Source organism: Antechinus flavipes, chromosome X (genome assembly GCF_016432865.1).
Source record: "Antechinus flavipes isolate AdamAnt ecotype Samford, QLD, Australia chromosome X, AdamAnt_v2, whole genome shotgun sequence".
NCBI lineage: Eukaryota > Metazoa > Chordata > Mammalia > Dasyuromorphia > Dasyuridae > Antechinus > Antechinus flavipes.
Window position 1 is genome coordinate 6,554,701 of NC_067404.1, and position 25,606 is coordinate 6,580,306.

At 49.5% G+C, this 25,606-nt stretch overlaps 2 protein-coding genes across 2 annotated transcripts; both read left to right on the forward strand.

The window, feature by feature from the left end:
- The first annotated feature begins 326 nt into the window (after window positions 1-326).
- On the forward strand, window positions 327-14,521 carry ATP6AP1 (ATPase H+ transporting accessory protein 1). The gene is made up of 10 exons (XM_051967753.1): window positions 327-542; window positions 875-1,001; window positions 2,658-2,732; window positions 3,172-3,365; window positions 4,110-4,150; window positions 4,733-4,818; window positions 5,904-6,160; window positions 12,065-12,112; window positions 12,205-12,433; window positions 13,611-14,521. Exons 1-10 carry the CDS (start codon window positions 376-378, stop codon window positions 13,818-13,820), a joined length of 1,434 nt encoding a protein of 477 aa, XP_051823713.1. The 5' UTR covers window positions 327-375; the 3' UTR covers window positions 13,821-14,521.
- A 2,491-nt stretch (window positions 14,522-17,012) lies between these two features.
- On the forward strand, window positions 17,013-25,556 carry GDI1 (GDP dissociation inhibitor 1). Its single transcript, XM_051969040.1, has 11 exons — window positions 17,013-17,157; window positions 18,504-18,611; window positions 18,767-18,866; window positions 19,009-19,143; window positions 20,489-20,687; window positions 20,847-20,978; window positions 22,215-22,314; window positions 23,014-23,185; window positions 23,754-23,898; window positions 24,105-24,159; window positions 24,290-25,556. The coding sequence occupies exons 1-11, from the start codon at window positions 17,113-17,115 to the stop codon at window positions 24,440-24,442; spliced, it is 1,344 nt and encodes a 447-aa protein (XP_051825000.1). The 5' UTR covers window positions 17,013-17,112; the 3' UTR covers window positions 24,443-25,556.
- The last annotated feature ends 50 nt before the right edge of the window (window positions 25,557-25,606 follow it).

Below are 25,606 nucleotides of genomic sequence, written 5' to 3' on the forward strand. Positions count from 1 at the left end.
AAGTGCGGCGGGAACACGTGACTCGCCGACCCGAGCGCCGCCTTCACTTCCCTTTTCCCTTTGGTCGACTTCTGCTTTAGAGCTTCCCCCGCCGGCCTAGACCGGATAGCAGTCGTTGGTCACGGGGCTTCTGGGAGAGTCTGCGGTAGCCAGAGAGAGCCCTGGCCGCGGGGACGGGGGCGGGGTCGCGGAACGGGACTAAGCCAATAGAAGCGGCCCGAAGACGAGCGATGGGCAGACCCTGAAAAGTCTGCGTCCGTGGGAGGGGAGAAGCAGCCGACCAATGGGGCGGCACGGCGGGGGTGGGGTCGGCCCAGACTGACAGGCTGTGAAAGTCACCTGAGCGGCCGGGCCCTGCCAAGGTGCTGTGCGATCATGGCGACCGGACTACGAGCTTCTCCGCCCAGACCGACAGCCGGCGCCTCTGCCATGGCCCGCTCTCCTCTGCTGCTGCTACCCTTGTCGCTGTTCGCGGTGCTGGGCGCCACCCCGCCGGCGGCCGCGGAGCAGCAGGTGCCGCTGGTGCTCTGGTCGAGCTCTCGGTGAGCCGGGCCGGGGAGCCGAGGGTGGGGAGCACTGGGGGCCTGGGGGGATCAAGGGGAGCGGAAGGGAGCCGGGAGCCGGGGCCCGGGGCTTAGTCCTCCCCGGGGGTTCCTGGCCGACCCCACGGCCTGACTGCCCTCGGAGCCGAGGCGGGCTCTGGCTTCCAGGTTCTATTCCTTGTCCTAATCTTCCTAAGGCAGGCGCGGACTTTCGGGGAGAGGGCTCCTCGGTCCTGTTCAAATGGGGTCTCGTGGACGAGCAAGAGGCTCGTGCCCCGTTCCCCCGCCCTAACCCTTGATGCCTCTTCGTCCCTCTCTTTTCCTTGTGCCAGGGATTTGTGGGCTCCGCTTGAAAATGCCCATGAAGGTCATATCACTACAGACATCCAGCTTTCCTCCTACCTAGACCCTGCCCTGGAGAAAGGACCACGAAACGTGCTGCTGTTCCTACAGGAAAAAGTAAGCGAGATCCCATCCCGTCACCCCACTCCCGGGAGGAAAGAGAAGCAAATGCAGCAGATTGCAGCAGTTTTCGGGAGGCAGAGCCATTGGATTTCAGGCCTTTGGTGTTTAAATGCTGCCCTGCCTCTTCTCTAGCAAGCTGCTTCTGTGGGAGAGGGTGCAGGGGCAGAGGAATTTCATCCCCGGAACCGGGACAGATTGTAAAAGCACTATGTGAGAAGTGCATAGGAGGCGTGTGGAGGTAGCGGGAGAGAACTGTCATTAGCCTTCTCAGCTAATTTAGGGGTGAGTTTGTATACCAAACACTAGCTAGGTGAGGTGGTGAGTCAGCTCTGGGCACTGGGGGATTCATGTTCTCAGGCAAATTGGGGGAAGGGAGAAGATGGGTGGGTTTGTATACCAAACACTAACTGGGTGAGGTGGTAAGTCAGCTCTGGGGCTTACCTGAAAAACAAACTGGAGCAGGCCAGACTGGATGGGTTTGGCGCCTGCAGACTCTCCCTTCTCTAGGCCAAACCCCACCCGGCTGCCAGATTAAATGGATGTTCATAAAGCAGAGATCTGATCATACCTTATTGTTTCTAAATTAATCTTAAAAATCCCTTGGCATTTAAAGCCATGCCCTGCCTGGATCCAGCCTCTCTTTGCAGGTCTGTCACAGGTCAGTCCCCTCCGTTTTCCATGGCGTGACGTTCCATCGGCTGATAGCACCCGTTCCTTTGTCCAAGTTGTTTGTCAGGCCGGGAATCTCACCTTTGCCTGTTGGAAGCACCTAGCTCCCTTCCAGTAATTGGGGGTAGGGTAGAATGAAATTTGATGGGAAGAGTAGATGTGTGATTAACCTGGAAGAGTAGGCTGAAGGGAGGTGTGAGGAGCCAGGAGGAGGGTCTCACAGACACATCTAGAGGCAACTGCAACCAACATCCACTCCCCTGTATTTGCTTCTGGGGAGCAAGTTCCCTTTCCCTCGGAAAGAGAACGCGAGCTACTTGAGGATGAGAGTTGCCTGCCTTAGTTTGTCTTGCCGGTACAGCACCTGGCACTAGGTGAATGACACTGACCCCTCTCCTGTTAGAACTTTCTCCTAGTACTCTCAAAGGAAGCCCTCCTTTACCTTCTGCATTTGTCTCCAAGGGCTGAGTAGCTGGAATAGGCCCTAGTATGTTCCGAGCTCCAGAGAAGAGCCCCCTGGGAGCAGAACTAGATGTACTTCAGATGATCCTTTCATTCCAAGTCAAGCTCCAACCCCAAAGTTCAGTGACAGCATTGGGGAATTCCAGAGTCGGCTCTGGCCGCCTTCCTCTTTGGTGTTCTTCCTCTCTCTCCTCCCATCTTCCTCTTGGCTAGTCACATGCTTTACTGGATGACACTTGATGGTTGCCACAGCTCTGCTTGCTCTTAATTTCTTCCTGGTCTGCTGACTGGATCACTGCCTGATCTTCCCCTGGATCTTTGGCTTGATCCTGTCTTGAGGAAGGAAGCAAAAAGAACGACTACGCCCAAGAACACTGAATGGTGCCGTCATCTCTTCCCCTATGTGAAGGTGGCAGACTGGATCAGTTCTCCCCTCAGGTCATCCACCCCATTGCCCGTTGGGAAAGTGTTACCCTGCCCACAAGTCTGAAGAGGCTTCTTTCTCTGCCTCTTTTTTAGCTAAGTATTGAGGATTTCACTGCATATGGTGGCGTGTTTGGCAATAAGCAAGATAGTGCTTTCTCTAACCTGGAGGTAAGTCACCATCCCTTCCCCTGCTTAGCTTCCTTTGTTCACATGGTATCAGATAATTCCTTATCTTCCAGCCTCTCCCCCTCCTCCCCCCCCCTCCCCCCCCAGGACACTCCCGGGAGCCAGTGTTAATGGCTACCTGGTTGACTGGGATTTGGGGAAAGGGAAGACTCTAGGATTTGGGCCCGTTGTGTCTGACGTATGGGGCGGCTTTTGACCTGGACTATGGTGCTCTAGGAGCTGGGCTGGAAATGCCCCAAGTTAGAAAATCTTGTGAGAGAATATAGAGCACTCTGAAATTCACAAAGAACTGTTAGATGATGTAAATGGAGACAGTGGGAGAAGAGACGAAGAGCTTGGGTTTTAAAGGGATGCTGGGAAGTAGATGAGTGACCTAGGGAAGAGGAGTTGTCCCTCTCTTGCCTGATTTTTCATTCCTCAGAATGCTCTGGAATTGGCTCCGTCTTCCTTGATCCTGCCTTCAGTGGACTGGTACGCAGCCAGTACTTTGACCTCTTACCTGAAGGAGAAGTTGGGAGCTAGTCCCCTACACGTAGACCAGGTCACCCTGAGGGAGCTGAAGCTCAACGACACCCTGCCTGCTCTGCTCCTCCTGAGACTGCCATATACCACCAGGTACTTGCCGGCCCGGCCTTTCTGGGACACAGGGAGCTATCTCCAGAGCCTCCGCCTGGGTGTGTGATTGAGATCTTTGCCGAAAACTGCCGAGAGGACAGTAGGGGCCAAGCTCCCGCTCTCCAGGGTCTGTGCCGAGGGGCAGGTGGGCTATTTGGAGCCCACGAAGTGCATGTGCTACGAGCAGACCTCACTGAAGAGCCGAGCTTTGTCTTGAATGGGTCTCGGGCAAAGTTCTCCAACTTGTATCAATCTCTTTTATTAGCTCTACCTTCTTTTATGAGTATATCTCCCTTTGCTTTCTCCACCCAGTCATCCCTCAAATATAAGGTATGTTTCTTTCCACAGACGGTGGGTTTTAGGGCTCATAGAATACTTTTCCCAAAGAAACCTTGAGGAAGTGGGGATTTGTAGGAAGAACGGGAGGCAAAGATAGGATTTAACCTGGTGTAAAACCAGTGAAGCCCTTGCTAGTGTTGGAGTATGGGAAATGAAGCTGGAACAGGGAAACTGAGCCAGCTGCTGGGAAAGAAGGCCTTGAATTATAAGCTGGTAGTTTGTAAGGAAGCCTGAAGCACCATTTCCCAGGATATCTGGGTGTTTGTCTCTGGCCACTGACAGATAAAGGCACTCTCACCCAGGGAACCCAGGCTCTCTCACTCTCTCCAAAGTCCTTTCAGTTCAGATTCTTGCTCTGGGTAGGGACTGGAAAGTAAGGGAGGTCTCTTTCTTTGTTCCCGACAGTTCTGGCTTGATGGCGCCCAAAGAAGTACTCACAGGCAATGGTGAGTTGGGGTACGAGAGCCCCTCCCCAAACCCTCCACCTAGCGTACTAGGAGCTCTTCTGGCTTCTCTGGGCAGTCTTCCCGCAGCCTGCCTGCCAGTGGCAGAGTGCTGGTATTTAGAAATGGGCTGGGCTGGTAATCTTGGCGACCTGGGTTTGAAACCCTGTTCTGCTTGCCTTTGTGGTGTTAGGCAAATGACTCCTTATCTGGGCCTGAATTTGCTCTGGAGAATGAGGGAACTGGATTCAGTGTTCTCTGAAGTCCCTTCAATTCAAAATCTAGGGGCCGGTGAGATGCCCCTCCACGTGCCCCAACATAATTCCAATGGCTTGGGTTATGGGGCCACTCTCCCAGCAGTCTAAGGGACTGTGTCTGTCATGGGTATCGGGTCAGTGTGGGAGAAGGCTCTTGGCAAGCAACCCACTCCCATAAGCAGCGGGTCCCTCTGAACCCTACCTCAAATTTCTGGGAAGTCTGGGGGGCGGAGAGTCGCTGGTGTGCTCTAATTAGTCCTTTCTTTATCTTTCTTACTCTTCTCTCCCTGTCCCTCCCCCCCCCCCAAAAAAAAAAAAAAAAAAAAAGATGAGATTATCGGGCAGGTGATGAGCACACTCAAGGCCGAAGGTGTACCCTACACAGCCATACTGACGGCAGTTAGGCCTTCCCGGGTAAGTCACAGGGTCTACTTCGGTAGAGATGGGAAAAGGGCTTAGACCCCTGAGCCACAAGCCTAAGTAAGCTGGCCGCCCAGCGAGCGTGTGGAGAAATGGAGGCATTTAGGAGGGGTCAGGCATCAGAGTCCCAGGATTTCATTTTGTCAGGAGCATGTAACGTTAAGTCCGGTTTGGTTGGAACTTCAAGTATAAGGACAGGCGACAACGATACTGTATGAGGATGTATTCTGATGGAAGGGGATTTCTTTGATAAAGAGACCTAACTCAGTTTCAGTTGATAAATGACGGACAGAAGCAGCTACACCCAAAGAAAAAACACTGGGAAACGAATGTGAACGATCTGCATTTTTGTTCTTCTTCCCGGGTTTTTTCTACCTTCTGAATCCAATTCTCCCTGTGCAACAAAAGAACTGTTCGGTTCTGCAAACATATACTGTATCTAGGATATACTGCAACATATCCAACATATATAGGACTGCTTGCCATCTAGGGGAGGGGGTGGAGGGAGGGAGGGGAAAAATCGGAACAGAAACGAGTGCAAGGGATAATGTTGTAAAAAAATTACCCTGGCATGGATTCTGTCAATATAAAGTAATTATTAAATAAAAATTTTTTTAAAAAAGTATAAGGACAGGAACAGTGGGAAATCAGGCAAGTTGGGGCTAGATTGTAGAGGGCCTTTGTCCTCTAAGCAGCGGGGAACCATGGAAGGTTTTGAGGACCTAGGGGTGACGAGATCAGAATATTGTTCTTGGGAAGGAGAGTTTGGTAGCTTAGAGAAGGGTGAGACTGAAATTGGGGAGAGCAGTGAGGAAGCCGAGTTGAAAGCATCGTAGAGGGCCTGGGCCACGTCTCAAGATGTAGAAAGGTGGGGACAGATGACAGATGGGAGAAGGCTTCAGGAAGATTGGGGGCCAGAAAGAGGGATCAGAGCTGCTTCTGCTCTGCCCCAAAAACATGGGTCAGAAGGGGGCCTCGGTGGGGGCATTGCGCTGACGGATCTGGTGAGCTTCTGGGCTGCAATGAGTGAATCATCGTGCCTGCTATTGGCTCTCTCAAACAAGGCTTGTTGTTTGCAGGTGGTTCGGGACGTGTCACTGGTGTCTGGGGGTCTGGGGCGGCACCTCCTCGGGGAAGATGAGGGTTCAAAGCCTCTGCCGCCCTCAGCGCCTCTCCTGCCACCGGTGAGCTACAACGATACGGAGCCCCGTATCCTCTTCTGGGCCAAGAACTTCACTGTGACCTATAACAGTGAGTCGCATGACCTGACTCACCTCACCTTTGGATCCTCGACGCTCAACCTGACGGGCTCCAGCTGGAACAGCTCCTTTGCCCAGTAAGGGGGCTAGGATGAAGAGCTCTGGGAGGGGTAGTATCACAGGCACTGGCCTCGAACAGTGAGGGCAGCAGCAGAAGGGAAGGGAAAGAAGGTTGAGTTAGTTGGAAGTTAAGAGTCCCAGGCCTGGCTCTGGAATGAACTCCCCTGCCCCTTGTAGGGAGGAGGGGGACGAGTCGGTGGGGCCCAGGGGCAGGGGGAGGCAGGGAGAAGAGACTGTTTCTGTGTCCCTAGCTAGCTAGCTTTGAGACACGTGAGGAGAGGGCCCTGCCTTCCAGGCCGGAACCTTTCGGGCAGAACCACTCTCTCCGGAGAGCCACCTATTGTAAGGTGGGGGAATCTATTTCCCGAACAAGATAATGAAAAGTAAATGAATCCCAGGACCTGAGAGTTGGAGGAAGGACTCCTCACTGTGGTGTGCCCCATTAGGCCCTTGAAGATCCCCGAGTAGATGAAGGCCTTTCCACTTTGCAGTAACTGTTGGCTAGTGTTTCCTGAAGTAGAGCCTGCATTGGCCTCTTAGAAACTTCTTTTTCTCCTCTCTCCCCCATCCCCAATGGCCAAGTCCTTCCTTCACACAACTGGAATACTGTTCATGTGTGTCCCCTCCCTAAGTCCTCTCTTTTCCAGGCTTAATATTCCTTCGAGTCCCCCTCGGATGTCATCAGCCCGAGGGACCTCCTGGTGGCCCTCCCGGCCCCTCTCTAGCTAATCAGAATTAAGAACATTGGGCAACTTCTAGCTCAGGCCCCACCCTGAGGGATTCTCTCTTCCCCGTTTCTGGTAGCCCGGTCTCGGTGCAGCCATCCAAGGATCTCACATGCTTTTGGGGGCTACCACGGCGTGTGCTACTGGCTCGACACGTATGACCTTGCTGGCTGCCAAAGTCTCCGGGCTTCTTCAGAAAAACTGCTTCCTCTGGGTTTCTTCCTTCTTATGTCTGGTGTTTGTCTGTGATACCTATTTCCGCAAAGCTAGCAACTTGAATTCATCACGGGCAACTAAATGCTCTCTTCCCTTGGGTCCCAGCTTCTGAACCATTTTTATTGTTTACTCTCCCAGAGTAAAGTCATTCCCCTTTCCAGAAAAAAGAATTCAGCGCCCCGTCCCCCCAACCAAAGGTCCTCTCCTTTCTTTTTTCTCTTGATGTCACAAGTCCCCCTTTCGTCATGAGTTTTCATCGCCAGCTTCCATTCATCCCGATGGCTCTTTTCACAGGACCGTGACGCACTCTTATATTCGTCTCCTTTGACCTGAAGATTTCAGTTCCAACTTAACCCAACTAAGTTGGGTTCTCTGTTCATCCGTATTCTTTTCTTCAGAGAAATCCCATTCTTCATCTTCATTGGGAATTACTTCCCTCTTTTTCATCTTCAAAATTCCAGAACTGAGCCTCCTGTCGCTGCTGGGCTGACCCCCCTTCTTCCCTCTAAACCCGTTGAAATACACTTTCCCAAAGCCCAGGTTCCATGGCAGAATGTGGGAAGTTTTCTTTTCCTTCTCAGTCATAAATCGCAGGCTCGAATGGCCAGCTCCCCTCGAGGTTCTCGGCGCTTCTCCCACATCAAAGAGTTCGATCCGTCCTTTATCCAAGGTTGGTTTCTCTACCTTCTGAAGAATGACATCATCGTTCAGGAAAATCCTTGACCGCTCGGCCTTTGGCCAACGGCTGGCTGACCGGAGGGCCCTCTTGCTCTGTCGAGCCCCTGGGCTTAGCTTCTCATCTCTTTTCCAAACTGCCGTCTCCCTCCCTCTCTTTTGATCCAGGAGTCACTATTCCATTCTAACCACAAAATCGCTTTCTTCCTCCTTTGACATTCTTCCTCCCCTGATTCTTGAATTTCCTTGCTATTCTCCCTCCAACTCCAACCCCGCTTCTCTCTATTCTGTTTCTTTGGCATAAGGTATTCAGAGTAATGGCCAAGACATGGGTTTCATCCCACCCAATTTCCATTCTACCCATGAGGTCAGATGTGTCCCTTTGGGGTAGGATCTATAATTCTTAGTGTTTGTTACCCCAGTTTTGGATATTTGACCCCTGGGGTCATGAGCAGACTTCTGTCTCCTTTCTTGGTCGACCTCTTCACCTAGAAAGAGTCTCCAAATGGAGGTCAGGTGGCCAAGTCCATTAATGGTGGCTAATCATTTTTGAAACTGGGCAAGAATCTACCTTCTCACCTACTCACTCCCCTCCAATTGAAAGCTAAAGGTTACAAACCGAGGAGGTGAATCCCATTTCATCTGGAGCCTTCTGGATTAGGCTCGGGCTTTACGCTGACCAGAGTGGCTCGTTATTTTGAAGGTATTTGTCTCTATCGTGTCATTTACTGAACTCCCTAGAGTTCCTTTTGTTCGGGACAGCCCTCTACTTCTCTCGTCCGCTTTCTTCCCTTGGCCTCTTCTTACCCAATTCTGTGTGTGTCTAATGTCTGACCAGTTCGACTGAGAGATTGAGCTGTGGGCCTCTCTCTCCAGTGCCTGCCACATACCCCCTGACTATGTGAGATCAGTTCCCCTAACCTACCTTTCCCTTTCTCTTCAGTGTGTTCTTCCCCTTCATTCAGTCCATCAAGATCTACCAGAACCTCTCCCAGGCTTTGTCCTGTGACACCAGATGATGATGATGATGGTGATGGTTCAGAGGAGACACATGTATCATCTCCCCATCTTTGAATGTAATAATAATTGTTAAGATTTATGTATGATAATTGACATTTATGTAGCATTTACTGTGTCCAGGTACTGTATTAAGTACTTTAAAAATCCTCACAACAACCCTAGGACATAGGCACTATCGTTAGTCCCATTTTCATGGATGAGGAAACGGAGGCAGACGGGTGAAGTGACTTGCTCAGAGTCACATGGCTAGTCAGTGTCTGAGGCTGTATTCAAACTCGGGTGGGTCTTCCCGACTCCGGGCCCGGTGCCCCCAGCTGCCCTCCATCGTTGTTCACGCATACGTTTATCTTTGAGTTTTCTTGTAATTCCTGGGTTTGAGCTTCAGAGTGTCTTTGCAGCACTGATCCTCTCATCAGGAATACTTAGAAGCCCTCATTTTCATTAATCCTCTAGTTCATTTCCTTTTTCCTTCTGAGGCTGCTAATCATTTCACAGCACACAAATACAGAGTGTTGGTAAAGAAACCATCTTGGCTGTGAGCCATCGTAGGTCATTATTTTGTTTTGTTTTTCCCTGGGAAATTGGAAGAGAGGCCTTTGTGGTGGGTTTAACAGCTGTTGGTGGACTGTGGCAGCAAGGAAAGCTGATAAACTGCATTCAGAGAAGCAGGGCAGACTCGGGCCCGGCTCTAGTGGAGCCCATCTGGAAGATGGTGGGCAGACTCGGGCCCGGCTCTAGTGGAGCCCATCTGGAAGATGGTGGGCAGCTTCGGGCACGTTTGAGGAAGCTGGCATATATGCCCAAAGGAGACGGCACTGATAGGGCTTGAGAGGCTAGGACCCGTGGCTTAGAATATGTGAAGGCTGACTTGGAGGAGGAGGATTTGACCTCTACTGCTTGGTTCCAGAGGAGCAGGAGCAGTGGGGAGAAGTCAGGGAGGCAAATTTAGGTTTCCTTCAACAGTGGAAACACAGCCAGTTACTAACCAACCAAGAAGCGGCATGAACTGCCCAGAGAGGTGGCCAGGTGGTTTGTTGGGGGTCTGGAAGCAGAGGCCTCGTTCCCACGTCTCATCTGTGTCATAGTATGGCTTCTTGCTCAGGTTCAGATGGCTTGGCCGGGTAGCCTCAGAGCCCTTTTAATGCAGGGATTCTGGAATTTCTCAGACAACCCAGTGAGCTCATCGTGCCGTGAGAAAGGCTGGACTTCAGAGAAACTAGTGTATGTGACTTGCCCTTAGATTAACATTGTCAAGACCGACAGTCTTAGGAGCTGATCGTGGCAATGGTCTCTACTGCTCCGGGCTACTAGTGATGGCACATGGTACCCACCTTCCGAAGCTGGAGTCAGGGATGAATCAGTGGCAGAAGTTGTTTGGTGGACGGCACTTATTTGTTACAAGACTTGGGTTTTCCCTTTTTGGGGAGAGGGGGACTTAGAATAAATAAATGCTTGTTCATTTAAAAAAAAAAAAAATGTTTTTTAAGAAAATGACCTGTTTGTGTATTGGAGAGTGGTTTTTTTTATGTCTTCAGAGTTGTCCAGCTTAACCCCGTGAGCCTCTCCTGATTGGTCGTAACAGTGGGTGCTTTCCCCGGCCCAGAACTACTAAGGGTAGCTTTCCTGCCCCTCCGAGCTGTTTGACATGTATGTCTCTTGTGCATCCACTTGAAGTTTGGCTTGTGGCTTGAGGTGTTGTTCTAACCCTAATTTCTGCCAGATCGCCGGCTTGGCCAGCAGGTCTTAGCAGATCGTGAGGCCTTGAAGCCTTTGGGTCCATCCAGCAGTGTGGTCATGTGCCTCTGTGCACCGGGTACCTAAGAGTTGAGGTTAATTTTGAGAATGGCCACTTTGTAGGAGAATTTGAGATCTGTCCATCCTCTCTCCCTTTTCGTTGTTTCTCTAGAGATTCACTTTCATTATTAATCATTTTCGAAGAATTTCTCTTTCTTTCTTCCTGCAGGATTTTATTGGTAATTGACAGAAATGCCGATGATTTTTGTGGGTTAATTTTCTGTTCAACTTGGCTGGCATTATTTTAGCCTCTTTTTATCTGACTTTCCTTCATCTGCAAAAAGTGATCATTTAGGTTTCTCTTTGCCTCTGCTTAATCTCTCAAACTTCCTTTTCTTGTCTTATGGTTCTAAGTCATTTTCCTAATAGCAGAGTGAACAGACACCTCTGCCTTCGCCTTGCTCTCGTTGGAAAGGCCTCCAGCCTTTCTCCTTTACATAGAATTTTAGATAGCTACCCCTGGCACAGGGGATGGTGGACTGAAAGTCAAGAAGACCTAAATTCAAATCTGCCCAGATATACTAGCTGTGTGATCCAGGGCAAGTCCCTTAACTTTGGTCTGACCTTCCCCCCCCCCCCCCCCTCACCTCCCCAATTTCCTCATCTGTAAAATGGGGATAGTGATAGCATTCAATGAGATATTTGTAAAGCACTTTGATAAATGCTCTTATTATTGTGGCCAGGACATTTTTTTTCTGAGGCTCCATTGGACTTTAGAAGTTAATTCTTGTAGGTTTACCTCTTGGCAACCGTCTCAGTGTATATTTCTTCACTGTGGTCAAGATTTGCATCCACCCCAGTTTCTGGATTGGGCTTTTGTGCTTGGGTCAGACCGTGCCCCCTCCAGTTCTCAGATATTGTGAACAGGCCCCACTTTGTCCTGGGAAGGGAAGGGGGGGGGGGGCTGAGATGGGACCCACCTTCTGGAATTCTTGGCTTTTGTTGGTCTCTTGACGGCACGGCTTAGGTTTGGGCCTCGGTGGCTCCTCTGAACCCAGACTAGCTTTTGTTCCTTGCTACGACCCGAAGAGGCCCAACCCAGATGACATTTGTGCTGGTGGCAGGAGCCCGCTTGCTCCCTGGTGCTTTGCTTCCCAAACGGTGCCCTAGCTCTGTCTCCTCCTCTCGGTCCATGCTGCTTCCGTGCTTTCTTTCCGTTTACCCTGGATGGAGGAAGTGCACCGCTTTACCCTTTTTTTTTTAGTCATTGGTCCTATTTTTGGAGCTTTATTGGAGTGGCAGTAATGTTCACGGGGTTTTCTTGGAACAAGATCACGGGGCCAGTGGGTGTTAGAGCTATGACTTGAGAGTTTTGAAGGCCGGTCCAAGCCCCGGCTCCGTTCTCAACTTGCTTGACTGAATCCCTGCCCAGAAGTTAAGAACTGTTCAAAACCCTTTAGTCTCAGTGGTACTGAATGCTTTGGTGCTAGGGGTACTCTTTGATAGCTAAGGCCGGTAAAGCTAAGCAGCCCTTCCTTTCCTGTTTCCCAGGCTTGTTCTGACATATGAGAAGGTCTTCGGTTCACATCTGACCTTCAAGTAAGTGCCGAGAGTGGAGGCGGGGGGTGGGTGGGAGGTGGGGGAAGAAAGCTTTGGCCAATCTCCCCTCATCATCTGACTTTGTCTCCCAGGTTTATCCTGAGAAATCATTACTACCCCGTTTCAGCCCGAAGCTGGTTCACCATGGATCGACTAGAGATCCACACCAACAACTCATCTGTTGTCTTCAATTCCTCACATATCACGGCGCCTAGTATCTATTCCTTCCACTGCCAGTCCGTCAGCAATGACCGCTCAAAGGATGGGCTCCTAATGTCCTCTCCTTCCTCTGCCTGGCGGGTGAATCTCCAGAATTTCCAGGTAGGATGAGGGACACAGCCGGTGCAGTCCAGTTTTAGGGCTTGGGAGGAAAAGCTAGAGGGGAAAGGCTCAGGAACACAAAGGGAAGGATCGGTGAAAAGGGCCCTCTTCTCATCACAAACTGAAACAAGGAGAAGGAGATTGGGGAGGGTGATGAGGGGATTTGCAGTGTGGAATTAAGGAGTGTAAGTAAGCTTACAAATGGCATCCGTTTTCTTCTTAAAACGATGCATGAGGTCCTGTGCTAAGGGCTGGCAGGTGGGAAGGATGCTGAAAGTGAGTGGGTTGAGGAAGAATAAAAGGATTGCTGTTCAGTCGCGAGGGCCCAATTGAAACTAGGGAACATCAAAATAAAGTAAACCCAACATTCTTGGGATCGGGGAGTAGGTAGGGGCTGGGCTGGAAGGGTGGGGTTCCCAGGATCGGAATTTGGAAAGCCAGATATAGCCACAGCACAAGGAAGGGGCGAGAGATTTAAGGATGTTAAGCTGAATGACTGAGGGTGGAAAGTAAGAGCAGAAGTAGATGGTGACGGCAGGGAGGAGTGGAATGACTGCGACTGAGTTGAGATCAAGAATAGATAAAGGGAGAAGGTGGAAGGTACAAAAAGAGGACTAGAGACAGAAATTTGAGTCCTGGCTCATAGAAGTAGAACATTCACTGTGACATCCAGGTTATGACCGTGGGTGTGTGTGGAGTAGGCTGTCACAGGATGGAACGAGCGTGTTATCACAGGAGTGAAGTTGTATGAAGACGAACGTGGTCAGAGGTTGGGGTGGCGAGAAAGACTGAACTTGGGCAAGAAGTGGGGTGGGGTGGGGTGGAGGAGGGTGGAATATCTTTGTGGAGAACCTCCAAAGGAGAGAGATTGGTAAATGATGAGCACAGCAGCACAGAATTTGGCTGAGAGCAAGGAGGATTCACCTCCTTCCCGACCGCACTCCGTCTTTTACATAAGGGGACGAAGCCACAAATGTCTCCGTTAAGATACTCGGCGATATAAAACCTCTCCGGTCCTTGGGGCCGCTCACCTTCCCCCCCATCGTGTTGGCCACAAACTTCCCAGCACCTGCTCCAGAAAGGACCCTGAGCTCCCCCAGTTCCCTTTGGATGCTATAGCCCTGGGCCATGCCCAGCGGTTGAGTTTCTCACCTCAATTTTCTTTCTTCCCTTCAAGATTCAAGCCTTCAACTTATCAGGTGGAAACTTCTCCTATGCCAGTGACTGCGCTGGCTTCTTCTCCCCTGGCATCTGGATGGGGCTGGTCTCCTCCATCATCATGCTTTTCACCTTCACCTACGGGCTGCACATGATCCTTAACCTCAAAACCATGGATCGATTTGATGACCACAAGGGCAGCACTCTCTCAGTGCCCCTGATGGAGTGACCCTCCCAATCCCATGCGGGGAGGGGGACCAGAAGTGTTGGAGGTAGATTCATGTGACTTTGCCTCCTGTCTTTGGAAGGGCTGCCAAGCTACTACTACTCATTTGTGCTTCCTCAGTAGCTAGGCCTCCGTGTACCTGTTTCCTCTTGCTTCCACCCCCCATTAACCCAGAGCTTGTCGTTTCCTTTCCCTACCCCGTCTGTGATATCAAAAAGCACTGCCAGCCTCTGACAAATAGCCCCAGTGAAAACCAGGAGGCTGGAGTTTAGCTCTGCCTCCGAGAGATGGCTTGAGGCGGCACGTTCCTGTTGGGAAGCTCATCTCTGTGGTGCGGGAGGCGGAAGGCAGCAGCCACCCTTTGTCCCCCTGGTCCAACAAGGTGTATACATTCATTCCCTATATAGAAATCACTTATTTCAAAGGGGAAAGGAGTAGCTGGGACCACTTTCTTCCTGCTGACTGTCTAACCTTATTTATTTTCCCTAGATCCCCACCCTCAGGTCTAGCTACTTTATTGTGTGAAATGTATTCTGGGAATTAGATAAAATGTAGCCCTGAGATTAGAAGGGAGTTCTAGGTGGGGAGGGGGTTTGGACTTGAAACTTGGTCATTTGTCTTGTTTGCTTCCTGTTTTTATTTTTCGGTGATGCTAAAGTTGGATGTGATTAAAAAATTGAAATAAAATTTTAAAGCCTCCATGACAGTGTTGTCCATTTGTATTATGTGGCTTTGCTTCGAGAGGAGAGAGATTCTTTGTCTTAGGGATTGACGGGGACTTCGCCAGTGTGTCGTGGGTGGTGGTGGTTCAGTCCTGTCTGACTCTTTGTGATCCCATTTGGGGTTTTCTTTCTTTTTTTTTTTTAATTAAAGTTTTTGATTTTCAAAATAAATACATGCATAATTTTCAACAAGCACCCTTACAAAACCTTGTGCTTTAATTTTTTCCTTCCTTTCTCCCACCCCCTCCCCCAGACGGCAAGTAATCCAATATATGTTAAACATGGGCCATTCCTCTATACATATTTCCATAATTGTCATGCTGCACAAGAAAAATCAGATCAAAATGAGGAAGAAAACAAAAAGAAAGCAGATGACAAAAAAGAGTGAAAATACTATATTGTGGTCCGTACTCTGTTCCCACAGTCCTTTCTTTGGGTGCAGATGGCTCTCTTCATCACAAAACCATTGGAACTGGCCTGAATCATCTGTTGTTGAGAAGAGCCATCCATATCCGTCAGAACTGATCATCGTATAGTCTTGTTGCCGTGTACAATGATCTCCTGGTTCTGCTCATTTCACTCAGCGTTAGTTCATGCAAGTCTCTCCAGGCCTCTCTGAAATCATCCTGCTGATCGTTTCTTACAGAACAATAATATTCCATGGCATTCAAAAACCACAACTTATTCCATCCAATGGATGGGAATCCACTCAGTTTCCAGTTTCTGGCTACTACAAAGAGGGCTGCCACAAACATTTTTACACATACGGGTCCCTTTCCCTCCTTTAAGCTCTCTTTGGGATATAAGCCCAGTAGAAACACTGCTGGATCAAAGGGTATGTACAGTTTGATAGCCCTTTAGGCATAGTTCCAAATTGCTCTCTAGAATGGTTGAATCAGTTCACACTCCACCAATAGATCAGTGTCCCAGTTTTCCCACATCCCCTCCAACGTTCATTAACTTCTGTCATCTTAGCCAATCTGACAGATGTGTGGTGGTATCTCAGAGTTGTCTTAATTTGCATTTCTCTGGTGGATAGTGATTTAGAGCACCTTTTCATGTGACTAGAAATGGATTTAACTTCATCACCTGAAAAGTGTTCATGTCCCTTGACCATTTAGCAATTGGGGAATGGCTTAAATATTTACAAATTTCAGTCAATTGTCTATATAGTTTAGAAATGAGAACCCTTGACTGTAAAAAATGTTTTCCCAGTTTAACTGCTTCCCATTTGGGGTTTTCTTGACACAGTTCTTGGAGTGGTTTGTCATTTCCTTCTCCAATTCGTGTCACGGATGAGGAACTGATACAAACAAGGTTAAGTGACCTGCCCAGGGTCACAAAGCTTGTGTCGGAGGCTGGATTTGTTATCTTCCTGTTTCCAAGCCCAGTACTTGGAAAGCTTACTGCATCACCTGGCTGCCCACTGAATTATGGGAGCAGAGCCCAAACCTGGGTTCTCAACCTGGGGTCCCTGATAAAATTCAGGGAATCCTTCAAAATTGGATGGGATTTAAAAAAAAAAAAACAAAAAACCATAAGGCCAGAATTGGTTTCCTTTGCAATGCTTTGTGCATTTAAAAAACATGATTCTGAGAAGGGGTCCGTGATACAAAGATGGAGAATCTGTGGGCTGAATGAATGATGGTCCAAACGTCATCTCTCCTAGTCTTGGGAAGAGAAGGCAAATAGTTCGTTGGTGGGGTAACAGATGAGCACCAGGGGTCTGGGCACAGAGGAAGGAAGCTTTCGTAGCCCTCCGAGGCTATCTTGGGCTGGTTGGTCCGCAGCCCCGGCCGAGACTAGATTTGTCCCTTAGAGATTTGGGGGGACGGGATGAGAAAAGACAAAGCTGAGTCATGGAGGGTGTGGGGTGCTGAAGATAGCGGCTGTAACCTCTCCTGCAGAGAGAGAGCTGAGGATTCTGTGAACATGCCCCACCCAGGCCTTGAGCATCCTCCCTCCCCCTCTCTGGCACCTGCGCCCAGGAACCCCCGCGCCCCCTATTTGCTGGCAGTGGTGGGGACTGGGGCGCTTTCGTTAGTCCTACTCGACAGCCTGCTTGGAGGGGGGGGTCTCTTCGTCCAAAGCGCCCCTCAGCCTCACTATCCCCATAACGGTTCCTCCGTTCAGATTCCCCCTCCAGAGAACAGCCCCTCCCCACAGCATCCCCGTGGGTTGGAAGATGCGGGAAGATGCGGGAAGGGGCGCGGATGAATCCCTCTCTTGGTCTCTTCACGGGTCCCCGGACCTCTCGCCCCTCCCCTCCCCCTCCCCAGAAATGAAGCAATGCCCAAAGCGGGACCAGGTGTCTCGTAGCCCCTGACCCGGGCATCCTGGAAACCCGCCGGCCGAGTCTGGAATCAGGCGTGGTCTACGGGGCGATAGGGCGGTGTCGCGAGCGCGGAAGAGCCGGGACTCTTTGGGACGGCGGAGGGAACTGGTGGAAAGGCGGTGCTGAGCCCGCCATCTTTGGTCCATTTCAGCGGCAGCGGCGGCGGGAGCGGTAGCAGCGGCGGGAGCGACGGCGAAGCCGAAAAGCAAAGCCCAGCTGAGCCCGGCCGAGCGGAGTCATGGACGAGGAATACGATGTGATCGTGTTGGGCACGGGCCTTACGGTGAGTCGGGGGACGCCGGGAGGCCGGGATCGGGACTGGGACGGACGCCGCACCTCCGAGGAGACCCGATGGGAATGCAGCACCCCGCCCCCGCTCCCTCTCAAGCTCCAAGGCCCCTCCTTTCTTCCCCCCTCCCCAAAAAAGAGCCTCTCCCTACCCCCCAAAGACCAGACTCTCTTCGCCAAAGGCTGACCCCTCCCAAAAGAAAATTAGGTCCTTTCTCCCACCCCCCACGAGACAAGCCCCTGAAAGTGGAACCTCTCCCCACCCTTCCAACCCATTCACATCATGACCTTTCTTCTGCGCTGTGATCCTGTGATCCCGATATGCCTTCCTCCAAGTCTCGAGTCTCTCCGTATCCCCCAAGCCAGGACTACTTTACTTCACACCCTCCCGGGGCCAACCCTAAGGTTCACGGCTAGTCCCTTCCTCAACCTTCCCCCCATTTTCTTGGAGCATTGGCCCCAGCCCTACCCACAAGACCACAGTGTCTGGATCTCATCACCACAACTCTGTGGTATCGATGATAAGGGAATCAAACCCTCTGACAGTAGTGGTTGGAAGCTTCTAACCCGTTATCCTGCTACAGGGTAGGGGACTTAAGTGATTCCACCCACTTTCCCTTCCTCTCGATGTGGGGGGGGATGAGACAGGACAGACAGGGTGTGCTCATTACCCCTGTAATGGATGCATACTGGATGTAGGTTGAGTCCATCAGACATGTAATAGCTGTGTGGACCCTGGGTAGTCATTTTAATCTCTCTTTTGATTCATTAGTTTACTCATCTGTAAAATGAGTACCTCCCAGCTCTAAATGTAATCGCTTACAAGATGGTGGCCCGAGGGCAGGGTTGCTTTGCCTCTTCTACATCAATTAGCCGGAATTGTGGGAAGGTACCTGAGCCTGAGAAATGGAGTTCTCCCTGTCCCTCAGGACTGGGAAGAGGCCTAGGATAGGGCCCTTGTAAATAGCCTTTCTCTGCTTCCGATTGCACCTGTGGTAGCTGTTTGCCGACATTCTTATTACTTCCTGAAATCGGATGTCAGGGACAGGTGAAGGGCGGGGGCTGTTTCTCCGAGGCTTGTCATCCCCTAGGAGCCCAAATGGCCGGCCCCTAAAAGCTGCGCCATGAAGACCGTATAGGCATGGAAACCTACCTCTCCAACCTTTTGTGTGTCTGGTTGGGGGAAGGGGAGGGGCTTTCTACTGCTCCTCCTTCTCTCTCTTCCCCCCCTCCCCCCCCCCAAGGTAAAAGAATAGGCATGCTAAGAATTCTATGCTGGCCTTGGGAGAGAGCAAATTCACAATTCTTTTTTCCCTTTCCTCGTCGGTCTCCCCCCTCCAGGAGTGTATTCTCTCCGGCATCATGTCTGTGAATGGGAAGAAGGTGTTGCACATGGATCGGAATCCTTACTATGGGGGTGAAAGCTCCTCCATCACACCCCTGGAAGAGGTGAGGTGACTTGCTCCATTTTTCCCAGACTCCATTGCCCACCTCTTTATAGGCTGACTTCCACAGTCTGATCAGCTCTTTAAAGTTCCTATGGGACAGTCTTGGAGGTGAGGCCGACATTGAATCCTCCCTTTTTCTTCTCTCTCTGCCTGCAGTTGTTCAAACGGTTTGACCTATCCGAAGGGCCTCCTGAAAGCTTGGGCAGAGGCCGAGACTGGAATGTTGACTTGATCCCCAAATTCCTCATGGCCAATGGTGAGTGGGAGGATGTAGCTGGTGGTAGATGATGTAGGTAGGATGGGAAGGATGCATTTGAGGAGGATCAGGGACAGACAAGTCAGTGGGGAAGGGCCATACTTATGGAGATGTCTCTTTTCCTCTTCCCATACTACTACAGGCCAGTTGGTGAAGATGTTGCTGTACACAGAAGTGACTCGTTACCTAGACTTTAAAGTCGTAGAAGGAAGCTTTGTCTACAAGGGGGGCAAGATCTACAAGGTGCCATCTACTGAGACTGAGGCCCTGGCCTCCAGTAAGTGTCTCTACTCCTTTTCATCTCAGCTGTCAGGGCTGAAGGGGAGAATGTCATGTCCCAGAGAGCTCTAAGACTGATTGATCTCATGATACAGATGAGGGGAAAGTGACTTGTCCGGGACACTGGGGAAAAGGCTATACCAGGGGGTCACAGGTGTACAGGTAGGCAGAGCTTGCCCATTGACAGAACTTGGGTTTCAATGTGCATGCTTTCCAAAGAGGTTAGGCGAGCAGTGTCAGAAGTGGGAAAGTTGAATTCAACAAGCATTTATAAACTACCTATTTTGTATTAAGCATGGAAGAAAAGTTGGGAAGGCAAATGAAACCATTTCTGCCCTTATGGAGCTGAAATTCTGGCAGAGAGGAAAATGTGTACTTATATAAATGTATATAAAACAAATATGAGGGAATTTAGAGAGGAGGACTGGTCATTATTAATTGGGGCGATCAGGAAAGGTTTCATGCACATAATGTGGAAAGGCTCAGGGATAGAAGATGTGGCAGTGAAGAGACCAGTTTGGAGTTCTCGGCCTTGTTAGTTAATTGATGAGGTAAGGTAGGTTGAGGCCAAGCTGAGTGGGAATTTAAAGCCAAACTTTTGCACAGCCATAACAGTTTTGAGTAGGGAAATAATACGATCAGACCTTGGTTGAGATCATTTTAGCCAAGAAACTGCTTAGGAAACCATAGTCCAGATAGTGCAGGTGAGACAATGAGAGCCTGGATGTGAGAGGTGTTTTGGAGGTAGAAACAAAGATTAGGCAAGGCATACCTTGTTAGGGTGATGGGGATATAGAGTTGGGGATAATGTTGATTTTGAAGACTGGAAAGATAATAGTGCCCCGAACCAAAACACAAACGAAAAAGGAATTTCAGAGAGGGGGATGCAGGTCTAAGGGCAATTCCAAGGGGATGAGGGTTCCAGAGGACCTGATGAAAGGGTAAGATAAGGGTTAGAGTTAGAGTTGATTTGATTATCAATTCAAGATTCTGGCTCTGCATCGAAGAGTCAAAGCAGGGACTCGGTAGCCTTGGGAGCCAGTTTGTCATAGAAGAACAAAGTGTGTTGTAGGTACTCAACGCTAATCTTCAGCTCTGCCTAACATTAGGATTCACTCCAGTGCTGAGTAGACTAATTCCCATGGTAGTGGGAAAGGGTAGGATCTTTAAATTAGGAAACTGAGGCCCAGAAGTCATACCGTGACTAGAACACGAGTAGATCTAGTCTACTGTTTTGTCTTTTTATCTTGAGTTCATTCGTAGTTTCTGCCCCCTACTCACCTCTAGGGGAAGGAAATGGGTTGGTAAAAAAAAAAAAAAAAAAAACCTCCTTTCTCTCTTAGACTTGATGGGCATGTTTGAGAAACGCCGATTTAGAAAGTTCCTGGTGTTCGTGGCAAACTTCGATGAGAACGACCCCAAGAGCTTTGAGGGTGTTGATCCTCAGACCACAACCATGCGCGATGTGTATAAAAAATTTGATTTGGGCCAAGATGTTATTGACTTCACTGGCCACGCTCTGGCACTCTATCGAACTGACGAGTAAGGCATCCCTCCATTTTCCTCCTAGCCCTTTGCTTGATCTTGAATGGTAGTAGTTCAAGGGCCTTTCCTTTAACTGGCTGTGCTCTAGCCCTGTCCCACAACTTTTTTGTTTATTAAACAAACTTCCTCTTTTCCTTCTTTGCTTCTCATTTTTAGCTACTTGGACCAGCCTTGTCTTGAGACCATCAACCGCATCAAACTCTACAGTGAGTCTCTGGCTCGGTATGGGAAGAGCCCATACTTATATCCTCTCTACGGCCTGGGTGAACTACCCCAGGGATTTGCAAGGTGAGGGGGGGAAGGGGAATTCAAGCAGAGGTTGGGGGGGGAGAGAAACAATAGGCATGTGAAGGGAATTCTCCAATTTTGCTATTGTTGTTTTTATTGTTATCAGGCTATTTTCCAGCTGGAGAAATCTGAGGCTTAACAAAGTATGGCAGTATAGTGATTACTCAGCCAAGGTTACCATCCCTGAGCCTAGGATGATCTTTTATTGCAATCTTTTGGCTCTGTTCTCAATATCCAAAACCTTGCAATGAGGAAATAAAATGATCACCCGGTGCAGATGATATGATGATATACTTAGAGAATCCTACTGGAAACAATTCGCAGCTTTAGCAGAGTTGCAGGATATAAAATAAACCCACACAAATCATCAGCATTTCCATGTATTACTGACAAAGCCCATCAGCAAGAGATGGAAAGAGAAATTTCATTTAAAATTATTGTAGACAAAATAAAATACGTGGGGGGTCTACTTGCCAAGACAAGCCCCAGAACCTATTTGAACGCAATTACAAAACACTTCTCACACAAATAAAATAAGATCTAAACAATTGGAAATACATCAAATGCTCGTGGCTAGGCTAATATATTAAAAATGACAGTTCTGCCTGAATTGGTCTACTTGTTGAGTGCCATACCAATCAGAATGCCAAAACATTATTTTATAGAACTAGAAAAAAATAACAAAGTTTACCTGGAAGAACAAAAGGTCAAGAATATCGAGGGAATTAATGAAAAAAAAAAATACATAGGATGGTGGCTTAGCAGTTTGAAACCTAAAACTATAGTGTAAAGCAGCAGTAATCAAAACCCATTTGGTACTGGCTAAGAAATAGAGTGACAGATCAGTGGACTATATTAGATACACATGACACAATAATCGAGGCCTGTAGCAGTCTAGGATTTGAATACCCAAAGCCTTGCTTCAATGCTACTTTGAGGGCTCTTCACATTTCACGGTTTACAATTCAGACTTTGGTTCATGTGAATGGGTGTGAGAGAAGTTAACACATGAAAATATAGCCCTGTTAAAAAACCAAACCAAACCAAAAAGCATAACTACCCCTCAAAACCAGAATGGGCATTATTGATTTTTTTCCTATATTAGTCGGGGAACATGAGCACAAAAGTCATGATGTGGTTAAACCCAAGTCACACCCTTAGACTGACAACTCAAGTCTTTGGACCAGCCTAAGGGGGTGAGAATTTCTCACCATTGGTACCCCCTTCCCACCTCAGATTGAGCGCCATCTATGGTGGGACATACATGCTGAACAAGCCTGTGGATGACATCATCATGGAGAATGGAAAGGTGGTAGGGGTGAAGTCAGAAGGGGAGGTAAGCTAAACTATTCTTCTAAAGATCTCTCCCATGGTAGTCAAAGGCCAAAAGTGGTTTTGACAAGTTTGAAGTGATGGGTGGTAGGTATTTCTAGAGGTTCTGTATGGTACATTCAGCTGCACTTAGTCTTGGGTCCAAAGCTGATTTCAGGTTTTTTTCCCCTTGGGACAGCAGGTTTCTTTGGTTTTCATGACAGCAACAGTTCTAGGTTCTGACTGATTGGGGAGAGATAAGGAAGCCACTGAACTGAACCTGGGCCAATAAGAATAAACCGGGATATCAAGTTACCTGCCCACATGGAGTTTCTAATTCTCCTCCAACTGTTTTTGTGAAAACAATTGATCAGTTAGAGAACAGATGGTATCCGTCTTCACATGTGCATTTTGCTCCAAGGGTTTACCGTTTCTCTTGTCAACAACTAGTTTTCTTAATCTGTTAGGGCTAGAGATGACTACTGAGGTCAAAAGCATAGGTTTGCTTCTTCTCCGGCTTAATGAGGCTATTTAACCCCATATAATCTGGCTGCATCAAGTCCTTGGCCTATGAGAAAAATGTAGTTGAATATGGATCACTTCTCAGCCTTTCTGCTAAGATCAAATGTAGTCGATTATGGGAACAACTCAGTGAAGGTAGCTATCTACTACTGCTGGAGACCCAGCTCAACGGGTCAGGGTGCTGCTGTTCCCTCTTTCCCAGGTGGCCCGTTGTAAGCAGCTGATCTGTGACCCCAGCTACATCCCTGACCGGGTTCGAAAGGCTGGCCAGGTCATCCGAGTCATCTGTATCCTCAGCCACCCCATCAAGAACACCAATGATGCCAACTCCTGCCAAATCATCATTCCCCAGAATCAGGTCAACAGGAAATCAGGTGAGCGGTGCTGGCATGAGTGAGGATTTGTAGCTGTTTCCTTTTAGCTGGATCCCTCATACTTTCTTTGGATCCGATTTCCCCCTCAGGGATCTTTCACTTGCCTCATGGGGAAGATAGTCAACCTTACCAGACTCATGTAACAGATAGGGACAATCAACTATTGGTTATCAATTGAATACATATGGACTGGTTGAATCCCGAGAGCTGTAACTCTGGCTGCCAGGGAATATATGTTTAAATGAGGGGGGGTTTTGGTTTGTTTTGGCTTTTTTTCCCCCGAGGCAATTGGGGTTAAGTGACTTGCCCAGGGTCACACAGCTAGGAAGTGTTAAGTGTCTGAGGCCAGATTTGAACTAAGATCCTCTGACTTCAGGGCTGGTGCTCTAGTCACTGCACAACCTAACTGCCCCTTAAATATGAGGACACCCCCCCCTCCCCCATAGCTAATCTTCTGCCTTATCGTATCCATACAGAAAGTTGTATGGAACAGGGTTGTAAAATTCTAAGTAACTGTCCATGGAGAGTAAGAGGACTGATTCCTATTAACTCACTTTTCTTCTCTAAGACATCTATGTGTGCATGATCTCCTATGCCCATAACGTGGCCGCCCAGGGAAAGTACATTGCTATTGTCAGCACCACAGTGGAGACGGCCGAGCCCGAGAAGGAGATCGAGCCGGCGCTGGAGCTGTTGGAGCCCATCGACCAAAAGTGAGAGGCTGGGGTGACTGATGGGAGGTACCAAGGGAGCGGGTCTCTGTTTTACAAAGTCTTCATCTCCTTTCTTGTAACCAAGACTGTGCCAGAGTGTGAGGGACCAGGGAAATAGGATTGGGGGGGGGGGGAGAGAGTTTGAGGAGTCCTAGAAATATATTGGCTGGGGAGGAAAGATGAACCCTCCCTCCTCTGCTCCTTAGGTTCGTGGCCATCAGCGACTTGTATGAACCAACCGACAATGGACTGGAAAGCCAGGTAATAACCTGCCAGATTGATGCTCCCCTTAGGGAGGTGGGGATTATCCAGTCCCAGACTGACAAGGTGGGGAGGGTATAATGTGGAGATGGTGGGGCTTCTCTTATCCTCTGAGTATGGCTACCTCTAGGTATTCTGTTCCTGTTCTTACGATGCCACCACTCACTTTGAGACAACCTGCAATGACATCAAAGATATTTACAAGCGCATGGCGGGGACAGACTTTGACTTTGAAAACATGAAGCGCAAACAGAATGATGTCTTCGGAGAGGATGAGCAGTGATGGCAGGAAGTAATTCCCTCCCCTTAGGGCCCTCACCACCTTCTCCTGCCTCCCTCAGCACCAAGTTTCCTTTTCTCCCTTTCTATTTTTTTTTTTTTTCTACTTTGGGGCTCACGGGGAAGGTTTGGATGGGCCACCTGAGTCAGCCACATGCCCCTGCTTGCCCTCTTACTCCCTCCTCTGCACCTTCCTATTAGGACCCCTTCGAATTCATTCCATTTGTTGACCAAACCCTAGCCTAGCAGTGAAAGATTGGCGATTGGGGTACCTTTCTTCTCCCTGCCCCTACCCTAGGGAGTCTGGGAGACCTCTCCCGTGTTCTCCAGGATTTGTGGCTTCTCTCTCTCTCCCTCTCTCACAATGTCATGTTTCTGTGCTCTGCTTTATCCCTACGGTCACTCCCCCCCCCCCTTCCCCAAACTCCTGGCCTCTATGGTGCTTTTTCTTTGGGGGGGAGGGGGGGTTAGAGAATGAAAGATGGAAGCAGACTTTTCCCTCCCGTGTCTCAGGTGTCTCTCCTTGTGCTTCTCTTCTCCCATGAACACGCCTAAACTCGCTGCCTCTAACAGCTAATCAGTTATCCTTTGTCTCGACTGTGCTGGGCTGGAATACAAGGGGGTTGGGAGGGATGGGACATCAAGTTGCTGCTGTATTTCCAGCCCTTTCTCCCTTAATTTATTTTAACTTATTAATATTACTTTCCGTAGTGATTCTCCCCCCCTCCCTACCCCCCCACCCTCTCAGGGTGCAGGAGAAGGAAGAAGAAAGGTAGTTCCCCGCCCCGCCCCGGCCTGTCCGTGCTGTATTACTCTGCCCCTTGTAGGTGGGAGATGGAGTCCCTTCCCCGCCCCCGCCCCGGCCGTGACCACGCGCCGCGGGGAGGGGCAGCCAGCCAGCCAGGACTTCCGAGAGGTTTTCTGAGGGAAAGTTTACAAAAAGAGGTGGGGAAAGGGACCAAACTCCTGCCATGGCCTGCCCCCTCCCCCGCCCTTCCCCCCACCCCCCACAGCCAGTGGGGGGCGGGACCAAATGTCGACAAGTGACTGTGTGTGACTCCCGCTTACTGTGTATCGGACAGGAGAAATAAGTTCCCAATAAAGCCTGTTGAAAAGTTCCCAATGTTTGCTGCCGTTATTGTGGGGAGAAGGGCGGAAAGGGAGGGTC